The sequence below is a fragment of the Paramormyrops kingsleyae genome, chromosome 22 (assembly GCF_048594095.1).
Source record: "Paramormyrops kingsleyae isolate MSU_618 chromosome 22, PKINGS_0.4, whole genome shotgun sequence".
NCBI classification, from domain to species: Eukaryota; Metazoa; Chordata; class Actinopteri; order Osteoglossiformes; family Mormyridae; genus Paramormyrops; species Paramormyrops kingsleyae.
The window spans coordinates 13,631,593-13,649,966 of record NC_132818.1 but is presented as its reverse complement, the minus strand read 5'-3'; the positions used below and the strand labels follow the sequence as shown (position 1 = coordinate 13,649,966).

The 18,374-nt window shown below is 46.3% G+C and overlaps 1 protein-coding gene across 12 annotated transcripts in view; it reads right to left on the bottom strand.

The window, feature by feature from the left end:
* Positions 1-18,374, bottom strand: part of rbfox1 (RNA binding fox-1 homolog 1) — a 270,001-nt gene that overhangs the window by 97,889 nt on the left and 153,738 nt on the right. For 10 of the 12 annotated variants that reach the window (XM_072705278.1, XM_072705282.1, XM_072705283.1 and 7 more), the window contains one exon: positions 16,794-16,835. The exons of 1 other annotated variant lie outside the window; for it this stretch is intronic. In XM_072705278.1, coding sequence (XP_072561379.1) covers positions 16,794-16,835 — 42 coding nt within the window. Of the gene's footprint in view, positions 1-12,648; positions 12,958-16,793; positions 16,836-18,374 lie in introns of those variants that run through there. One more of the 12 variants, XM_072705291.1, reaches the window with a different exon arrangement.

Genomic DNA, 18,374 nt, shown 5'->3' with positions numbered 1-18,374 from the left:
ATGAGGATGACGTTTTTACAAAACAGCTGGGCGAACAAATTAAATTAATCAGGCTGAATGGCCAAGTCGCCTTTTCTCATACCGACCCCATGTCATTTTCTCTCCATTGTCTGTCATGAGCAAAGTAAAGTTTCTCGTCCTTGGCATTTATATTAGCACTTCTTAATAGCCAGCTGCAAGACATTTTGACTTTCCTTGTGAACAAATTAATTTACAATAGATAAATGCGTTTTGGGTAAACTTGGGCGAAACGCAGGTAATCTGGCTGAAAGTAATGAAATCTGTGCACTTCTCATCCAAGGTCAGGGTAAAACAGTCGGATACTAACTGCTGGCATCACTGTACCACAACAGTCAATTTCCATGTGTTCTAATGCTGATTTACTGTGCGGCTGAAATCTGTCAGTGAAAATAACTGGAAACCATACGCTTTCTGTGACAAATTAGCCTCCAAATAGCTGCCACTTGAGAGCACACTCTTACTGTAGAATTCAGGTTCACTCATGCCCGACCAAATTCAAAAGCAGAAGTCAACAGCCACATTAATCCCAGTACAAACTTACTGATAAAAAAAAATCACAGAACGGAAACAAACGCTACATGGAAAGGGAGGCAGTTCCATTTTAGAGCTGGCTTCTTTTGTAAACTTTGTAAAAAATATGAGAAACCCTTATTTTTTTTATTATTGGCCATTTACAGTGTTATTGTCTGCTGCAGTGATGTGGTTTAAACCACCATGGCTAACCACAGGTGAAACACTGAAACCAGCCTTAAGTCAGTGCAGAGAGTGCCTGTGTGTGATTGGGCGTTTTAACTCATTCTGATCTGATCGTGATCTTGTTTATTAAAAAGTTACCATCCCAATAACGGTGTGAAGGGTAAGGACGAGCAGTGCCCCCCGGCACCCCCAGACTACATAAATCTGGCAGGTCCTCGATTTCCACTGGCCTTCCTCTCAGTCCATTCGCATGGAACCCAGTGACAATGAAACATCATGAGCGATTAAGCTCAGCCACCAAAACAACAGCAACAAAAACAAGGAGATATCGTGTCTCTGCCGTAGGTCAACGATTCTGGTTCACCACCACTCAGACCAAAACAGTATGGGGCTCCCAAGGTTTGGCCATAAACAGTTAATTCACTAACAACTGAATAGTCATTTTCCTTATTTAGGAGACGCTAAAGCAGCATGTTTTGCTAACCAGCTAGCTACAATTTTCTTACTCTGCTCACTAGCTATACAATCATCAGCTATACATACAGTTTTTGAAATAAACCTTCCCCTGACCATCAACCCGCTAATAAGACTGTATGTGGCTGAAACAGCGCAGCCTCTTCTACCAGCTGAGCCCAAGCAAGAGAAAAAGAGGTCAGGACAGCATTTACAAAATATATTACTGATGTCTATAAGAAAAAAACTACACCAAGTGTGCACTTAAGGCCAGGTTCAGCTTTTGGACAGAGTGTAGGTGGTATCTCACGAAGATGGCCAGACTATTTTAGTTGGTCAAGCACACAACTAAAAACTATCTGTGGACTGTGTGACTTCGCTCTGCCTCCCACCACTCTGTCTACTACATTTCACAGACAGTTTCAGGTTTGTTTAAAAGCAATTAGAACACAACATGCTGAACTGCAGCCTGTATGTAGACAAGTACTTGTTTAAGTGCAGAGTCTTAAAGTTTTTGGACTAATGCAGTCTACATTTTGTTCATAGATGTACATAAAATTGCTTGGCTAGCTAAAGATGATAAACGTTCTGGGGCCCCGAAAAACATTCCCTGAATTTCATCGTAATAACTAATAACTCAGTCCACTGTGGAAAGTCACGTCGCCACACTGTGTGAAGTGTTTATTTTATGAAGATTTCCGCTGTGGCTGCCAGCGCATTAATTACTTGAGTAGCTGGGAGTCATTTCTATCCCCCCCCCCCCCTTTTTTTTTTTTTAAAGTCGTTATGAGTCATTAATATAGGAATCATTAATCGCGTGTTATTACTTGAGACGGTAGCAACAAAAACTAGGAAAAGCACAACGGCTGGGGAAATGGGGTCCAGGGGCTCTAGGAACCTCTACCCATAACTGACATGCTGGTACTTCAGCTAGAATTTTCTGGAACAGTGATGTCTTGAAAGGGCTGGCCACATGATGACGAGCACGGCTCCCGCAATTTCACTTTAATATAACTGTTTGAGCTGCTACTCAAAACACCACTGTCCAGGGATGTGGAAATAAACTGCTTGATTAAGTCCTTGCCATCATAACCCATACTTTGTTTTTCCCCTACGAATCAAACACGAGTCAGATGACAGTTTATAAATATTTTAAATTTTCATTACCCTGGCAACGTTTCCAGCTCCAAAATGTCAACCTGTCAATGTTTTGTTCCTCATTGCCTCATATACTCAGGTCACATCGGTCAGAAGCTGTCCGTGAATATCCAGCAGAGAATTCTGGGATGGAAATGAGCAGCCCAGGCAGAAATGATGGGACAGCACCTGTTGGACATCGCCCTCGAACTCTTGGGAGCGCAGACCCCATCTCAGATGCCCTCCCCCCCATTCACCACGTAAGTAGGGCCTGCCACATGCTCAGGACCACAATCCAGGACTTTGGAGTCGACCACAGTTAGATGTGGCATGACAGAAGAGTGTGATCAGAGGTGCCTCAGTGGGTTAGGACACTGTGCGAGTGATTGGTAGGTCACTGGTTCAAATTCGAAGGGTCAGTGGAGTGATTTCACCGATAGGCCCTTGAGCAAGGCCCAGGGGATGGTCTGACCCTACTTTCTCAAAAACGTATGTCAAAACAAGAACACGTATGGACAAAGCATCTGCCATATAAATTACAGGTAAAATGAAAGGGAGTACAGTGAAAATGAAGTGAAGCCATCATCATCCAAGAAGATCATTGAGAAGGAACACCTGCTCCAGATCGCAGTCACCTGAGCAACAGCGCTTCCCTCCGTGTATCCATGACGACACAGCAGCCCGCTGATCAGGACTGTGCTGAGCTTTCCATATTCCCCCATTAGCTCTCACTGAACTAGACAAACAAACAAACATGTTTAAAACCAGTAACAAGAGAACCAATCGCTGCAGGACAGCAGGAAAAATACATGGGACTGGCAAGGTTAGTTAAGGATATTTTCTCGTCCCCAGTGAGTGGGGGGTGAGAGGGCTTCTCCAGCATACTGAGAGGGCGGAACCCTCCATTCAGCTTTTTCCTGAACAACATCTGGCTACACTCTCTGTACCACTTACAGAAGTTTTAAGAATAAAACAATTCACTGTGGGAACGTGTCACACACGTTTGGCGCTTTTAACTCCCAGTAAACAGTTTAAGAGAGTACAGGTACCACCGGGTGGTTCGCTGCCTAATTCAGCCACTGTTAATTGTATCCCATTATGTTGTGAAGCGTGTGAGCTTCGCTGAAGTGCATTGTGGGTCGGGGGCTAATTTACTCCCAGTAGTGTCTTATGGCTTTACTGCCAGGCAGAAGGCACTGATTCAATGAGGGTCACGTAGGCAAGTGAATATGCTTGCCTGAAATGCATAATGAACACGACTGATTGGAAAACACTGCAGGGCACGTAACTGATGCTCCTTTGCCTGAACTGGGAAACATCCTAGGGAGACGGCTTGCAAAGAAGAAATTATATAAAGAGATTCCCCCCCTTATTCTGTGCAAAAGAGGATTTATATCAATAAAACTGAGAAAAGGAACAAATTAAAAGGAGGTTTCCGGGCAGACTGACTTGTGAAACGTAGCCCTGGGTCTGAGCGAAAGGCTGAATGTTTGGAAAATGCCAGCACTTCAGAAGGGGAAGCCTGCCCATGTGCCATGAGAAATACAACAGACACTGTAAAACAGGTCAGGTACTGTAGGTGAGACAGGTACTGTACAGCAGCCAAAGCAGATACTTCACAACAGAGGGTACAAGTACTGCAATCCAGATGGGACAGGTGCTGGAACAGATAGATGCGCTCTATCTAGATTGTTATGGATTGAGGAACTTCCTGTATAACTGAAAATGTTATTAAACAATTAGCAAGAATAAAACCAGGAAACATATATATGACAACTCACAAATATATATGCTATAATGATATAAATGAATAAATTTTCCTCTTTTTTCAGGATTAGAACTTTTCAGATGGGATTGACACACATGTTCAAACACAGAGGAAAGAATATTTACAGAAATTTCACAATCCAACTGACTAATTTTTGTTAAATAATTATTTTCCGCTTTAATTTGTGACCACTGTGCTCTGAGTGCAATTATATACTGCTAATTGAAAATGCTAATCTTCCCATATTCAGGGGCATGCAGGGTTACAGTGGTAAAACGGCAATCCATTTAGAGCCTTATCTGTCACTGGGATGAACTAGATGATTAATCCGTAATATTCTTCAGGGATTTCGCGAATATCAGCAATTAAATTAACAACTACCAAGTTTGTACTGTCAGTTTCAGGAGAGAAAGGCACTTTCATATTTCGCAAGTCGTTACCTTAATTACATCCTTATTTCTGCCATCGCTTCTCTGTCATTACCAAAAGTCCGCCACTGCACCCCCAGGCGGTGTTGCCACGTGGCACCACGTTCCCACATGACGCCCCGATATCACTGGGAGGAACAGCCAGGCCAGAGGCATGCTTGGGTTTGAGTGTCAGGAACCCCACGTGAGCTGCGCCTTTGGCCAGCAAACAGCTGAACTGCGGGACGCAGAGGGTGAAGATTCACGTAAGTAATAAACCAAAGAGGACGAAGAAAAGATGAGAAAGGACTCTAAGGGTGTTAATGGCGGGGCGGCCCATGAGAAAAGGGGAGAACGTAGAGAGTTTTCCCCCACAGAAAAGGCAGGACCCTGGAAGGTCTGGAGCTTCCCCAGAAAGAACAGTGACTGTCTGCCGAATATGACAAGTGTCTGGTCTAAATGAGACATTCTACCTACATGTAGTAGGTCTCTTAATTATAGCAACACCCTAGGGGCTCATAGTGTGAAGGATGCATTGAAATCACCCCGATAAAGGTATGGTAAGACGTCCACAAATGGCTGTACTTCTGACTAGAAAATTATACAATGTGCACTTCATCCTCTAAATACTTCTAAACAGTTTAAGCATTTGGTTATTTTGAAATCCTATCTTCAACACTCTTTGTATCTATGTAAACAGACAGACGGAAATATAGTTAAAAAAAATTTTTTACAAAAAAACAACAAAAACGTGAAATAAATTTAGCATCCAGCAACCAACTGTTCACACTCACTTTTCCCCTTAAAGCATAACACTTAAAGCTCAGTGACTCTCTCTCTCTCTGTCAATTCACTCACCATTTAATTTCTTTGTTGTTTGCCTCTTTACTTTTTAAACACTTGCATTCACCATAAAAATTTTAATGAAAACAATTTGCTTAAGTCTTCTTGACCTCACATGCTCAAGCTGGCAATCTCACAAAGGATGAATCCACTTCTTCCCATACCTGCTTAGTGCGACTGTTGACTGTGTCCTGACACCCTGCCCCACCCTGCTTTGCTACGCCCCCACCTGGAGCAAGCTGGCAGCGCAAGCATAATATTTTCATCTTGGGAGAAATATCACTTGCAATCAAGTTACTCCCCAACCACTTTCCATTTCAGCATCTCCAAACCCTGAATCCATGTCCTAAGTATTTCTATCTGGTTTATACCTCTCTGAAGACCTCCATGGGGAAATATCAAGAAATAATACAAAACAGATATCATTAGCATAATTAATGTCAACATCAAGTTGATTAGTCTCAAGCTACAAAGGCTGGCACATTTCCACAGGATACTGGTTTGCAGTGGTCCATGCTTGAGGCTGTACCTCCACAGCTCATTCACGTTCCACACACTTTCAATTCCTCTTCCAACAGCCAGCCCCTCAAGCAGGATCCAATGGTCGCTCTCATGGTGCCTGTTTCATGGAGTGATAAAACTACCCAGGCGCTCTGACCTGCTGCTTGCTCACAGGGTTACCGGTTCTAACAGGAGCTAACAGGAGCCATCAAGATGGGAGGGGGCAAGAAAGACGTTTTACTGATGATTGACACATCTGATCTGAAGCAGCATGGCATGGAGTCACCTTCAGCTTCTCAGTGTCCCACGATCTGCAGACATGTTATTCAGGTGAATCGCTGGTGCCTGAGTATGGTGGGTGCCATGCCTTAAACCCTGCACTTCCTGGGGTGGCCATTTATTTTTGTCAATTCCTAGCATTATAAGTTAATGAAAACTGAACTAGTAGATGCTGAATGAGGCTCATGAAATGTCAACACGCACATACGTACACTCACTGTAAAAGAAATCAAGAACCCTCCTCCTCCTCCTCAAACAGCAGTGAGTGGCATCCTCCTCAGGGCTGTTGGCTACCCCACCCTCACTTCCACCCCTAGCCGCATGTCCACCCCCCCCCCCACATTCACCCCCACTACCACTCGCCTCACCACTGCCACCCACACGTCTACTCCCACTCCCAGAAGCACATCCACTCCCACCCTCTCCCCACACCTATGTTCACTTCATTCCCCACATCCACCCCCACGTCCACCCCCACCTCTTCCACACCCCCAATCCCTCCCCCACACCCATTCTCACTCCCTTCCCCACCCCCACCCCACCTCTTCCACACCCCCACCCCATTCTCACTCCCTTCCCCACCCCACCTCTTCCACACCCCCACCCCATTCTCACTCCCTTCCCCACCCCCACCCCACCTCTTCCACACCCCCACACCCACCCCCATTTTCACTTCCACTCCCTTCCCCACTCCAACTCCCAGCTGCATGCCCAGCTCACTCCACAGCATGAGCAGTTTATTTGCACTCATTAATAACTTCTGACTTCCCCTGGTCTCTCACACCATGCCACCCCGTAATCTCAACATTAAAATGATGCCACGGGGAGGAAACAAGATGGCCGCTTCTCCACACTAACATCAAGTCCAGGAGCATCACTAGAGATGCACAAAATGCCTGCGTGTTCTATTCTTAAACAACAGTCTGTTGGCACGACCCCCAGCCTCCCAGTATTGACGCACACACGTGCACACACACAAGCACGTACACGCATGGGATTGGGTCGGCGACAGACAGACAGACACACACACACACAGACACACACACATTGTGTCATGGGTCAGCAGCTCAGCCGTCGGGTGGGTGAACGCTGCAAATGCCAAATCCATTTGTTATGAAAACGCTGCACATTGATCTGTCATATAGCTCACACCCCTAGCAGAGGAGTCATTTTGAAATCAATGTGTTTACAATATGACACCATCAATACCCCTCATTGGCGCTCACCTCGCTAAGAGCACTACAATTACCGCCTTTGCGTGGGACTTTCCCTGGTGCGGAAAGCTCAATAACTTAATTAGGAAATGCAGAAATATCACACAATCCCCGGAGACGGGCTACTTAAAGTAGGTGATGTGTTTTAAAAGGGCTTCAGTTTCCTAATCGTGCATTAAGACTTCAGCAACACCAGAGGTTTCCATGGTAACACAAGCGTTCTGACCGTCCGGCGTACGCGTGGAGTTCGGCGGCTGCAGTGGTGTGGTTCCTTATTAGGGCAGGAGGCCGAGAGATGGCCCAAGGACACGACTCACTGTGACAGCCACACATGGAGGTCTGTTTCACCTGTGCCAACCTGTCTCCCGTATCCATGATCCCCGTCAGATCTGCCACCACTTTTAAAGCCACACCCAGACAACTCATTTGCAGGTTAAAGGTCACTTGATGAGGGACAACCCACAGGAGTCCAAGTTGAATGTTTGATTAAATTATCAACACAAGAGGTTAATGGACCTTATATCCATTAATCAGATGATTTCAAAAATGTTTCGCTTTCCCTACAGATTAAGAATATTAAACCCATCATTTACAACCAGTTAAAGAACTTCCTAGCAATTTAATTTATGACCAGTTTGTGTCTGGTTGACGATGAAAATTGTAACCTATGTTTGCCTTACCACAAACCTAGTAAAATTAGCCTAAAATGTTGCAGAACATAGTAGCAATAAATTATTAATAATATAAATGTGACCATTTTTGTTTCACAGATCTGGTACTATGTACGGAGTCAGATTTCTACTTGGGCAACTCAAACATTATATATAATATATATAATAGAAAGTGTGTGACAGATCGCGTTTTCACACCGCGAGTACTCTAAGAGAGTACTCCATCATTCATTCACAACACAGCGATTATTTCAAATTAGCTGCATTACACATAAATCATGCTGTCCTTAAGAGCCCTTAATGATCCGCATTAATACCAATAAACGGTCCGGTCAGTGGCGTATCACGGCATCTTTATAACTTTCTGTTTCAGTCTGAATGAAGGATCAGGTCGCCAGAAAACCCGCAGCATGGCTGACATGTGACTGATCCCACGGGTCACTGTAGGAACTGCGGCCGTTTCCCTGAGGAAAGAAAACGGTGGCTTCACATATTCAGAGAAGGCGACGTTTCCATTCCGTCCATCGAACCAGGAGCCAGGCCGGCTCCCAGCAATTACCCCAGACGTGGACAGACCAGAGCGAGAAGGCGGCTTAATCCCGGCCCCAGGACATGTGGGCCGCAGTGGCGGGGCCCGTCTCGCCAGCCGGAGAAATGAGAAGCCTCTCATCCCTGCCGAAGCTCCTTTCACACCCGTGGTATTACCACTGATACTTGTGTTCACTTCCCTTAATGCATTCCCATTTCCTGAGCTCATTCGGCCGCGCCGCTGCCGCGCTCTGCCAGGGGAGAGAGCAGGGAGAGCGCAGGGTAATAACTGCACTGCTACACCGATCTGCCAAAGTGACCTGCGAGTGCATCTGAGTGTTTATCCCCACGCATCCTGGGAATCTGTGCACCGCCGCTTGCCGTGAGGGCCGCCTGACATGTGACTGAATAAACGTCCCCCGTTCTCAAATGCACTCCCTTTGCCGGCGGCAGCCACTGGCACAATAAGAGCGTATGGCGAGAAGCTGTGCCGTCGGACGCTATAATCGCGAGCAAATCGATCCGCGAGCCGTGCTCCCCCCCCCCTACCTCAATCGCTAAGTGCTCTGCCAAAGACAATAAAGAATGCGATCACTGCACAGACAAATGCGGGTAATGCGAGGGGAACAGGCAACCCTGCAGCCCCCGTATGCATCCACTGCAGTAGCAGCAGCCGGGTGCTATCATCTGATCGCCACAGAAACGCCAGCTAAACATGGGAGACGCGTAAATAAATCACTCTGCGAGTGGCGTCGATAAGGAAGACGGGCACAGGGACAGCGTAGTCACATGGGGCCCCAGTAATGAGCTTCACTCCCACGTGGTAAAACGAGGGAATCCGCAGGGATTTCAGAGAGGCGGCTCGGAGCGACCGCTCGGAGCAAATGCCTCCCGCACACGCAGCACACTGATAATGCAGGAATGCACCAGGGCCTAATCAGGCGTCCTTTCTGGAGCCTATGTGCCAAACGGGCCCATCACCAGGGCCCCCGAGACCCACTGACATGCCGACCCAGTGGCAAATGATTCAGGTGTCATGTAGAAGGTTTACTAAGGGATAATTCTAGGGATGGTTTATTACAATCTATATTACGGATAGCGGCTGTCTGAGCACAGCCTGACCGCGCTGGCAGCAACCGCAATAATGAATTTTTATTTAATTTGTGGGCAGAATGGTGTAAAATATACACACCTGGAAAAATACAATTCATGTAGCACAACATAGCACACAGTTCACTTATATAGAAATAGTTTTCCATTTTATTGTTGAAGTGTTACCTGTGATGGCTGCGCATGGCTGTCAAGTGGGTGTGCATTATCCTGCCATGTTTGGAGGGCTGAGCAGTCAGAGCGCAACATCCGGCGCAACATTTAAGGCACATTCCGCTGAGCGGCCACCCATTGTTAAGCAGCAGAACGTAGCTGCGGGGTATACAGCGCCGTGTGGACCTCTGACATCACTGGGAACATTTCTGCAGGGCACATCCGATGGATTTCCATGGCTGCTGAAGTTGCATCTCAGAAAGCAATTATACCCCACTGGCCATTTCCTTGCAAATTTCAGTGTCGCATTAATTAAGGGTGGAGTTGCTGAGATCTGCCCTCGCATTTTCTGTCATGCCAATGAGCTGGACTTTCATTTTCATATTTCATATTTTCATTACTGCTTTTTTTCTTAGTTTTAAAAGACCGAATTCTGGGGTAACTAAGATAAGAGGGACAGTGCAGCTGATGGACGTACAGCAACAGTCGTTGAGATTCACACTAACAGCACCAATCGGTCACTGAGAGACTTACAGGCTCTACCAGATGACCAAACTGGTGCAGGAAAGATTGCTAAACTGTGCATTTACAACCAAAAGAGTAAAGAAAAAGCAGGTGACCAGTGCAACACCCTGTATTGCAACTTCGTAGTAGGGGAGCTGTGACGAGGACGGAGATACCATCTGTGTTTCCATGAACATGGGACCCCATGCTCTGGGCATTCTGTGGGTGGAGGGGCCACTCAACCTGCTTACTGCAATTCTGCAACGTACCGTAAAACGTTGTCAAGGGAATAAGGAAGGACAATGGGTAGCTGCATGGGGAGAAATGTGCTAATCTACGCAACACTAAGAGTTTGCACACTGCAGTTCAGCTTCAGGGTCAGGCATTACGGGGCTGTTAGACAGGAGTGTATCTGCTTTTAAAAAAACACTCCTTCAATTACTATGGTGCCCCCTACAAGCTTCAGTCCAATTCAAGGAATTCCAGTATTGCCCAGTAAGAGGTGTACATCTCGAACTTCACTAACTCATATTTAAAAATCAGGCCAATTAAAAAAATGACTGATTTTTAATCAGTTTAGGCGACCGTGCTGAACTGTGCTGTTTAATAATGCAACATAATGTTACTTGGTGCAGTCATACTCCTGTCAGATTGCGACACCAGAGACTGACCAAACCGCGGGAAAGGTGAACAACCCACAATAAAGGGGAGGTCTGTACACATACAGAAGCAGGGGATAGTCTGCACTCAAACAGGAGCAGGGGGTGGTCTATAATCAGACTGAAGCAAGGGGTGGTCTGTAATCAAACTGAAGCAGGGGGTGATGACAAAAAGAAGCAGGGAGGTCAGTACTCAAAAAGAAGAAGGGGACATACTCAAATATAAACAGGGAGGTCTGCACCCAGCAAGAATGTAAAGGAATGGGTAGTCTGTACTCAAACAGAGGAAGTGTGTTCTCAAAAACAGGCAGAGATGGCCTGTACTAAGAGACAAAGGCATGGGAAGTATGTACCCAAAGGACAGTGAAGTGCTGAGATGCTGGATTCTGCATCACTTATTATGCTCCAGAAAATGCATCAACAACAACAAGGACAATAATTATTATAACAACTGCAGACGATGCACTAATGCCATAAGACCGGAGAAAGACAGAATCAGCGTGTTACATACGACAGACGTTGCAGCAGTCGCATTGTACTCCACTAAATAAGCAGCTTCTAAAAAGTTCATTAAAACATAAATTTTAGGAGTGTTAAATGTTACAGTGCATCATTAAATTCAATCACCAGGCTCCTGTGAGTGATTTTATGAAACACTTCCCACAAGAGTCTTATAAGGATGCATAAACACAGACAGAGGGGACCACAGTGCTCAGAGGAGACACAATGTACTCTCTGATGTTCAACAAAGTACCTAATAAAAGGAGAAAATAAATACACTTTTAGTGAACCCTTAACCAGTGGTAGGGGGTGCTCAGTGAAGTTGAGACCCAATGGTGTCGATGTGCAATTTGGGTCATCGCATTATGTCACAGCACCTAGTCAAGTGAGTCATCTTCTGTGGGAGTCCTCTGAAAGGGAGTCCTCTAGGTCAGCAATTAATCCATAGAGGCAAACCCCTCCCAGCACCCCCTGTCCCACCCTGACGTTCCAGTGGTGTGAGCTGCAGACCTGCAGATAATGGGACCGCTAACAAACTCTGAGAGTTTTTACAAAGTTTACTGGATGCTCTTTGACCTGATATCACTGGGGGGGGGGGGGGGGGGGGAACAAGCCAGGAAGTGTCAGTTATGAGCCCCGGAAAGTTTTCCTAAAGTTGTGCGAAGGACTGCAAAATTTCTGGAGTAACAATCAAACATCTCTCTCTGTTCTGTTTGAGGTTTCATTCCCCTTAACGCTGTGTTCAGTTCTTCTTCCTCCTCTGGATCTCTACATCAAACCTGTACATCCCACTGCGGAACCCACGCAACCTGTATAACTCAAGGGCTCCACCGTACGAAGCCAGGTCTCCCGTACACCTCCTCGTACCAGGCGTTTCTCTGCACGGCCCGGCCTGGAATGGCAAGAAACCCGGGAGATTTCTGAACAGGGCACAGAGCGGAGAAGTCACGCGACTGCGTCATGCAAACGGTCCAAGTGATGCTCGCCATCCTCAGTGTTTCCACATGGAAAAACCATGGAACGAACAAAGTACTCTTCGCCTTACTTCAACATCCCTCGCTTGCGGAACGGAGATGGGAGCTGACGGTTGGTTCACATTAACGTGCAACGAGGCGGATAGCGCAAAGGGAACGACACGGTTAAGCTCTTCTCCTGCACGCTCACTCGCACGAACGACAAGTAACAGATATAAATGCTACCTACCCACAAATACATCATCATCTTGAGCGAGGGGCTGAGTGCTTCAGACGCGGACCAGAGTCTCCTGACTTCACCCAGGTCTTCCACTCAGACACTGGAATAACTCACAGACTCCTCTTTCGCTCTGCGCCGCTCACAGTTCTCCTCTTTTCGCGAGGGTAAAAAAATAATTATTAAGCTGACACTTCCGCGGCGTCGTGGGAAAAATGCTCCAGGCTGCCGCTCCTTCCCTCTGTTCCTCCCTTCTCCCACTCTCCCTTCCTCCCCTCGTGCTGACAATCCTTTGCTTAGGTAACAATTCTTGACGTGTGTGTTTAACGAGCAGATCCGCGTGCCAAGGCAGTCAACGAGAACTGCGCAGGAGAAAAGTCAGGGAGGGGGGAGTGGACGAGGGATGGAGGGCTGTGTGTGTTGGGGGGGGGGGGGGCGTCGGATGGCGTGGGCGGTGGAAGGGAGGGGCACAGGCACACACAGATATGCTTTTATGAACATGCGTATGGTCACGGCACGTGTCGGCAGGGGCGGTGGCGGAGGGCAATTCTTTGGGGACGAGGAGGCGGGATTCTCGTCCGGAGACAGCATAGAGTTTCATTAGAAAGGAAAACGAAAAGGAAGAGATGGCAACCCAAATAAGACACTGATCAGGTGTCGAATGAACAGACAACATCTTCTGGGTGGAAGCAGCGATGGGAAGCAAAGGGAGAAGTTGCACCACCGGAACCCATTAGGGTTAGTAAGTGGTACAGAAGAAGGGATGGAGCAGCATGTAGAAGTAACCCCTGGGTGACAGCAGCAAGCTCCAGGTCAGGACCCCACCGTGAGGTTATCTGATGCACCACCGCTCTAAAACCCCCTACTGATTTTGCAGCATTGCTGCAGCCCCCATGCCCTCCTGACTCACAGGCCTCAGAAAATCCCTCCCTCCCTACAAAGGCAAAAAAAAATCTCTCTCTTCATTCATTCACTCTGACTTGTCCATTTGTTTTTCCCAAAGTAAAGGTGGCACTGGCAGGGCAATGCCAACCACATGGAAACAGAATGCTCTTTGTTTTGGGGCATCAGGATGCGACAAGGTAAGCGCAGAGGCGTCGATGACCCGGCAGCATGGAGTAGCATCGCCTACAAAGAGCATCCGCAAGTGAACGTCTGAACAAGAGGGCGTGCGAGAGGTAACAGCCAGAAAGACAGATCAACGGGCAAAGTGTTTAGTTTATAAACAAGGAGCCTCCTCGTCCGTCCATATTCACCGCACGTATTGGGGTCGGACATTAATATTTTGTGCGTGCCTTATAACACCACCTTCTCTGTTTATTAGGGAATCAAATCCCAGTGCAATGTAGCAGCGGTTTGGAGCAAATTACAGCCTGGAGGCCTCCCTAATTAAAGCACGTTTCTGGAGCGGCGTCGAGACAGACAGACACGCGCCCAAAGCCGCAGTGCCGGGAGCCAGGGGGGAGGGGTGTAGCAGAGCTGCCTGCGGCGGTACGGACCCCACACTAACCCCCACCCTATCACTCACTCAACCCAAACACACACCTCCATACTAACCCCAACCCTAACACTCACTGAACCCTAACCTGAACACTAACCCCAACATACAACATAAAACACAGATACAAAAGCAAAAAAAGAAAGAAAAAAATCAGGCGTGTAACAAAAAACTAAAAACATTCACAGTGGTTAAGATTGCAACATAGTCTTTAAAATCAAAAAGTGTAATAAATGACTGATGTTTTAACTGATGTTGAAGTAAGTTCCAGGATTAAGGTGCATCATAGCAAAATACTACCTCTCCAAATTCAGATTTTATAATGGATACATTATATACATCGTGGGCAGTGGTGTTTTAATGGTTAGGGAAGTGCATTTGTAATTGAAACAATTGAATTCCTGACCAGCAAGGCACCAGTGAAGTACCCTGAGCAAGGTACCGCCCCCAAGCACTGCTCCCCAGGCGCTGAATTAGCTGCCCCCTGCTATGTCACGACGTCACATATGGGTTAAATGCAGAGGACACATTTCGTTGTTGTGGACTGTGTGCTGTGGTGTGTCAACAATGACCACTGATCACCAAATTCTAATTATAAATTCTTAAGAAGAAAGAGAGTATTAGATTATTAGAGTATTTTTTTTTTTTTTTTTTTACCTGTTATTGGTTAACTATGAGAAAACACATATATATATATATATTGATTGATATATATATATATATATATATATATATATATATATATATATATATATATATATATATATATATGATGGTAACAAACCAATAACTGCTTTGTATATAAAAATATACTAGTGAAGCTGCTTACACACTGATAGTGGAGATCAGCCCGAGAGACTATAAACCACAATCAACTTTTTAAAAATCATATCAGTCATGTCATTCGGCATTTATAAAATCTGCCGTTACAATACAATGACACAAAAAAATCACATTCATGAATGAATATCAAAGCCAGTTCAGGCCTGAGCCTGAGTGCAGAACATTTCCACAACATTACACCCTTTCTGCTAGCATGTGAACAGCGGAGGAACGCTTAGCACACAGAGAGACCAGGTTAAAATGGATCCTCTTCCGTTTAGTGAAAATGAGCTGGATCTGTCTGGGATTTTCATGTGATTAATTCGGCTAAAGTGCACATGGGGATTAGTCATCCAGTACTCAGCTTAAGTAAGAAAGCCTCAAATATCAGTCACTGCCGATGAAGAAGTCCATTTAATCTAAACAGCCCCTTTCAACTTGTAGACCAAAGAACTTCACCTATACAGTAGGGCACCTTCAAGCATTATTATTATTATGGAGAGGAAGAGCCCCCAGCAAGATCCCCCCTCCCCCAATTAAGATGACCCCAGACCTCCCCCCCATTAACATCGTGTCCCCAGCTCCCCTTCCCCAAATAACATCAAGTTCCCAGCTGCCCCTCCCACATTAAGATGGGTTCCCTAGTCCTTTTCCCCATTAAGAAATGCCCCCCCAGGCCCCGCATTATGAAATCCCAGACCCCCAGTAAACCCAGCCCTCCAAAGTGGGTCCCAGTCACACTGTGTCCCATTCACGCTCCGACCAGAGATGCTCCGGCAGGTGTAAAACCTTGCGGCACACAGGGGGCCGCCGTGCCGCAAAGGCAGGACGACGAGTGCTTGGCTGGCTGCCCCATCGCACCAGCCCCAGGGCGTGCCACGCGCAGGCCTGACTGAGCGGCCTATTAATGAGGACGGCTCCCGCAATGCCCCTAACGGCTTTCCAATTAAGCGCGGGGGCCGCCTGAGCGTGCGTCCCCATGTGCGGATGCAGGCGCGAGCTGTAAATTAAACCCAAAACAAAACAGCTTTACATCCCATCGGGGAAATTATTTCAGGGAAAGAAAACATTTCTTCCGGTCCGGTTAGTCCGGATGCTCATTAAACCGACAGTTATTGATACGGAGGACATATTGGAGTTTCGGGGAGCTTCTGGCTATGTAGCGGCAGCTCCTGTACATCGTTAACGGATAAGAAAATCAAACCGTTCGCCTAAATATTACACCTCTGAAGAGAAGCCTGAAGTTAAGGAGATGTGACTTTGCCATTTCTGCTTTAGAGAAGTACACGCGAGCGGGTCTGTCAGGGCCGTCCTGCGTCAGCCTGCGAAACACTACACTTCCTGTTCTACTGGGCCCACGACTCGCTTCCATGCGTTCCGGGCTGAAATGAGACATTTATAAAAATGGGGGTTAGGGACGCTGCAGGCACCAATAGTGCTCTCAGGTACGGGTCACCTGATTGGAAGAAACATCCGGTGAGCCTTCAGGTGAGCACGGCCCGAGCTAAACGGAGGGCTAAAAATACACTCGCGTGTGCCACTTTTCCGTTTTGCTAAGCCAATACTGCCAGAGGATCGTGAGGGGATGTCAGAGACGAGAGACCTGCAAACTCAACAGCTGAGATATGGTCATTTATGGCCACCATGTGACCACTGTCTTTCTGGGACCCCCCCCCACCCCTCTCTCCTGGAGCCACTATGGCCAACGTTACCATCCCTGTCCAGCCAGCAAGACCTGGTACTTGAGAATGCTTGGGTGAATTTACCCTGACCCCAAAGTCTGTCCCCACCCCCCCAACCCCGCTCCAGGTGCTCAAACAAAGGACAGGGGACTTACCCTTATCTGGTCTCTGTCACAGCTCATTTGCTTGCCTGGGATCTGTCAGAGGAAACAGAGCACAGCTGAGTGTGGACTGAGTGTGACGTCCTCGTAGGCGATGCTTCAGGAACAGAAAGTAAACAGCGAACACAAGAAGCCCATCCTTATAACTTTTGCTGCATCCTGAATGTCAGAGTAACTCAAAACAATGTTACTTGATTTGTGACAAAATACATTAATATTGAGTGCAAAATCCATCCATCCACACACCCCCCACCTTGTTGAGACCAGGATAACTACATTACAGCTAAGCATCAAATCTCACACTGTCACAGCATGAGTGTACAGTACAAGCCAACATGTAGACAGCATCTTAATGTCTATTTACCTGACTAAGTACTTGTTATTTAATTACATGGTTATTAATGCAAGGTGCTGTTTTGCATTATTAACACACTGATTATGTCATGTTGTGACACACAAGACCGGAAGCTTATTGACAAATCAGCTATGTCCGTTAATTAAAAACGACCAGGTGTATTTAATTAACAACTCAACACAAGCGTAAAATCAGAACGTGGTGCATCAGAATACCCTGGGTGTACAAAGCTAATAACAATAACAATAATGGTAATGATAAGACGGAGGGAGCTGGCAGTAAGGTGTAGGCAGCAGAGCATTGGAGACACAGCTGCTGGATCAAAGACCTGCAGCAAGCTTGTCCTCCTTTTGATGCGTTAAACCTTCACACACACACGATTCTTCTTAATGGGAAAGAAATTCGTTAATGAACAGATAAGCGACCCAGCTACCTGAACCAATTTATGGCTCAATTAATTTCAATTTGATTACTCAAACGTCTTCTGGGTTAACAAGTAATTAATCAGATGTCTTGGTGTCATTCAGCAAGTAATGCATCGATAGTGACAGAGAGCTACTACAACTGCACAAGCAATTATTGTTTTTTTTATGAATTATAATATTATGTACAATACACGTTCAGTTGAATCAAGATGCCGTGAGCAAGGCCGCTTTCCCTGAGCAGCCTGGGGAAGGCTCAGATCTGCTAAGAATGCCAATCGATAACGCAGATGGGCATTGTATCCCTGGCACCATAACCATAGGCGCGTCGGCGGGAGGGGATTGAGTTACGCTTGGGGAGAAGCCTGACACTCGGCCATTCCCGCCTGGGTGCTGCCCCCCCCCCCCAGACTGCCATCGATACCGCCCATCAGTAATGCACTAGGAAGCTGTTCATTTAAGAGATAGGATCTCAACTTAAGACGCTGCTTTCAACTCTAATATCATTAACGGTTTCACTTGAATTTCCAGACTGGACCATTAGGATTTGCCCAGAGTGAAACAGAATAACATTTTCAGTGTTCAGGAAGCAGACAGGAATCCTTAACAGAACCAGCAGAGGATTACCTGACCCGCAGTCACAGGACGAAGGGACGGGACAAACATGCGCAAAAAAATAAATAAATAAAAATGAATGACAAACTGATGCATTAACCATTCTTTTTTAAACTAGTGACCACACACAGCATTCTACTGTGTACAAAAAGCAAACCACCTTTGTCAAAATTACTGCATGTG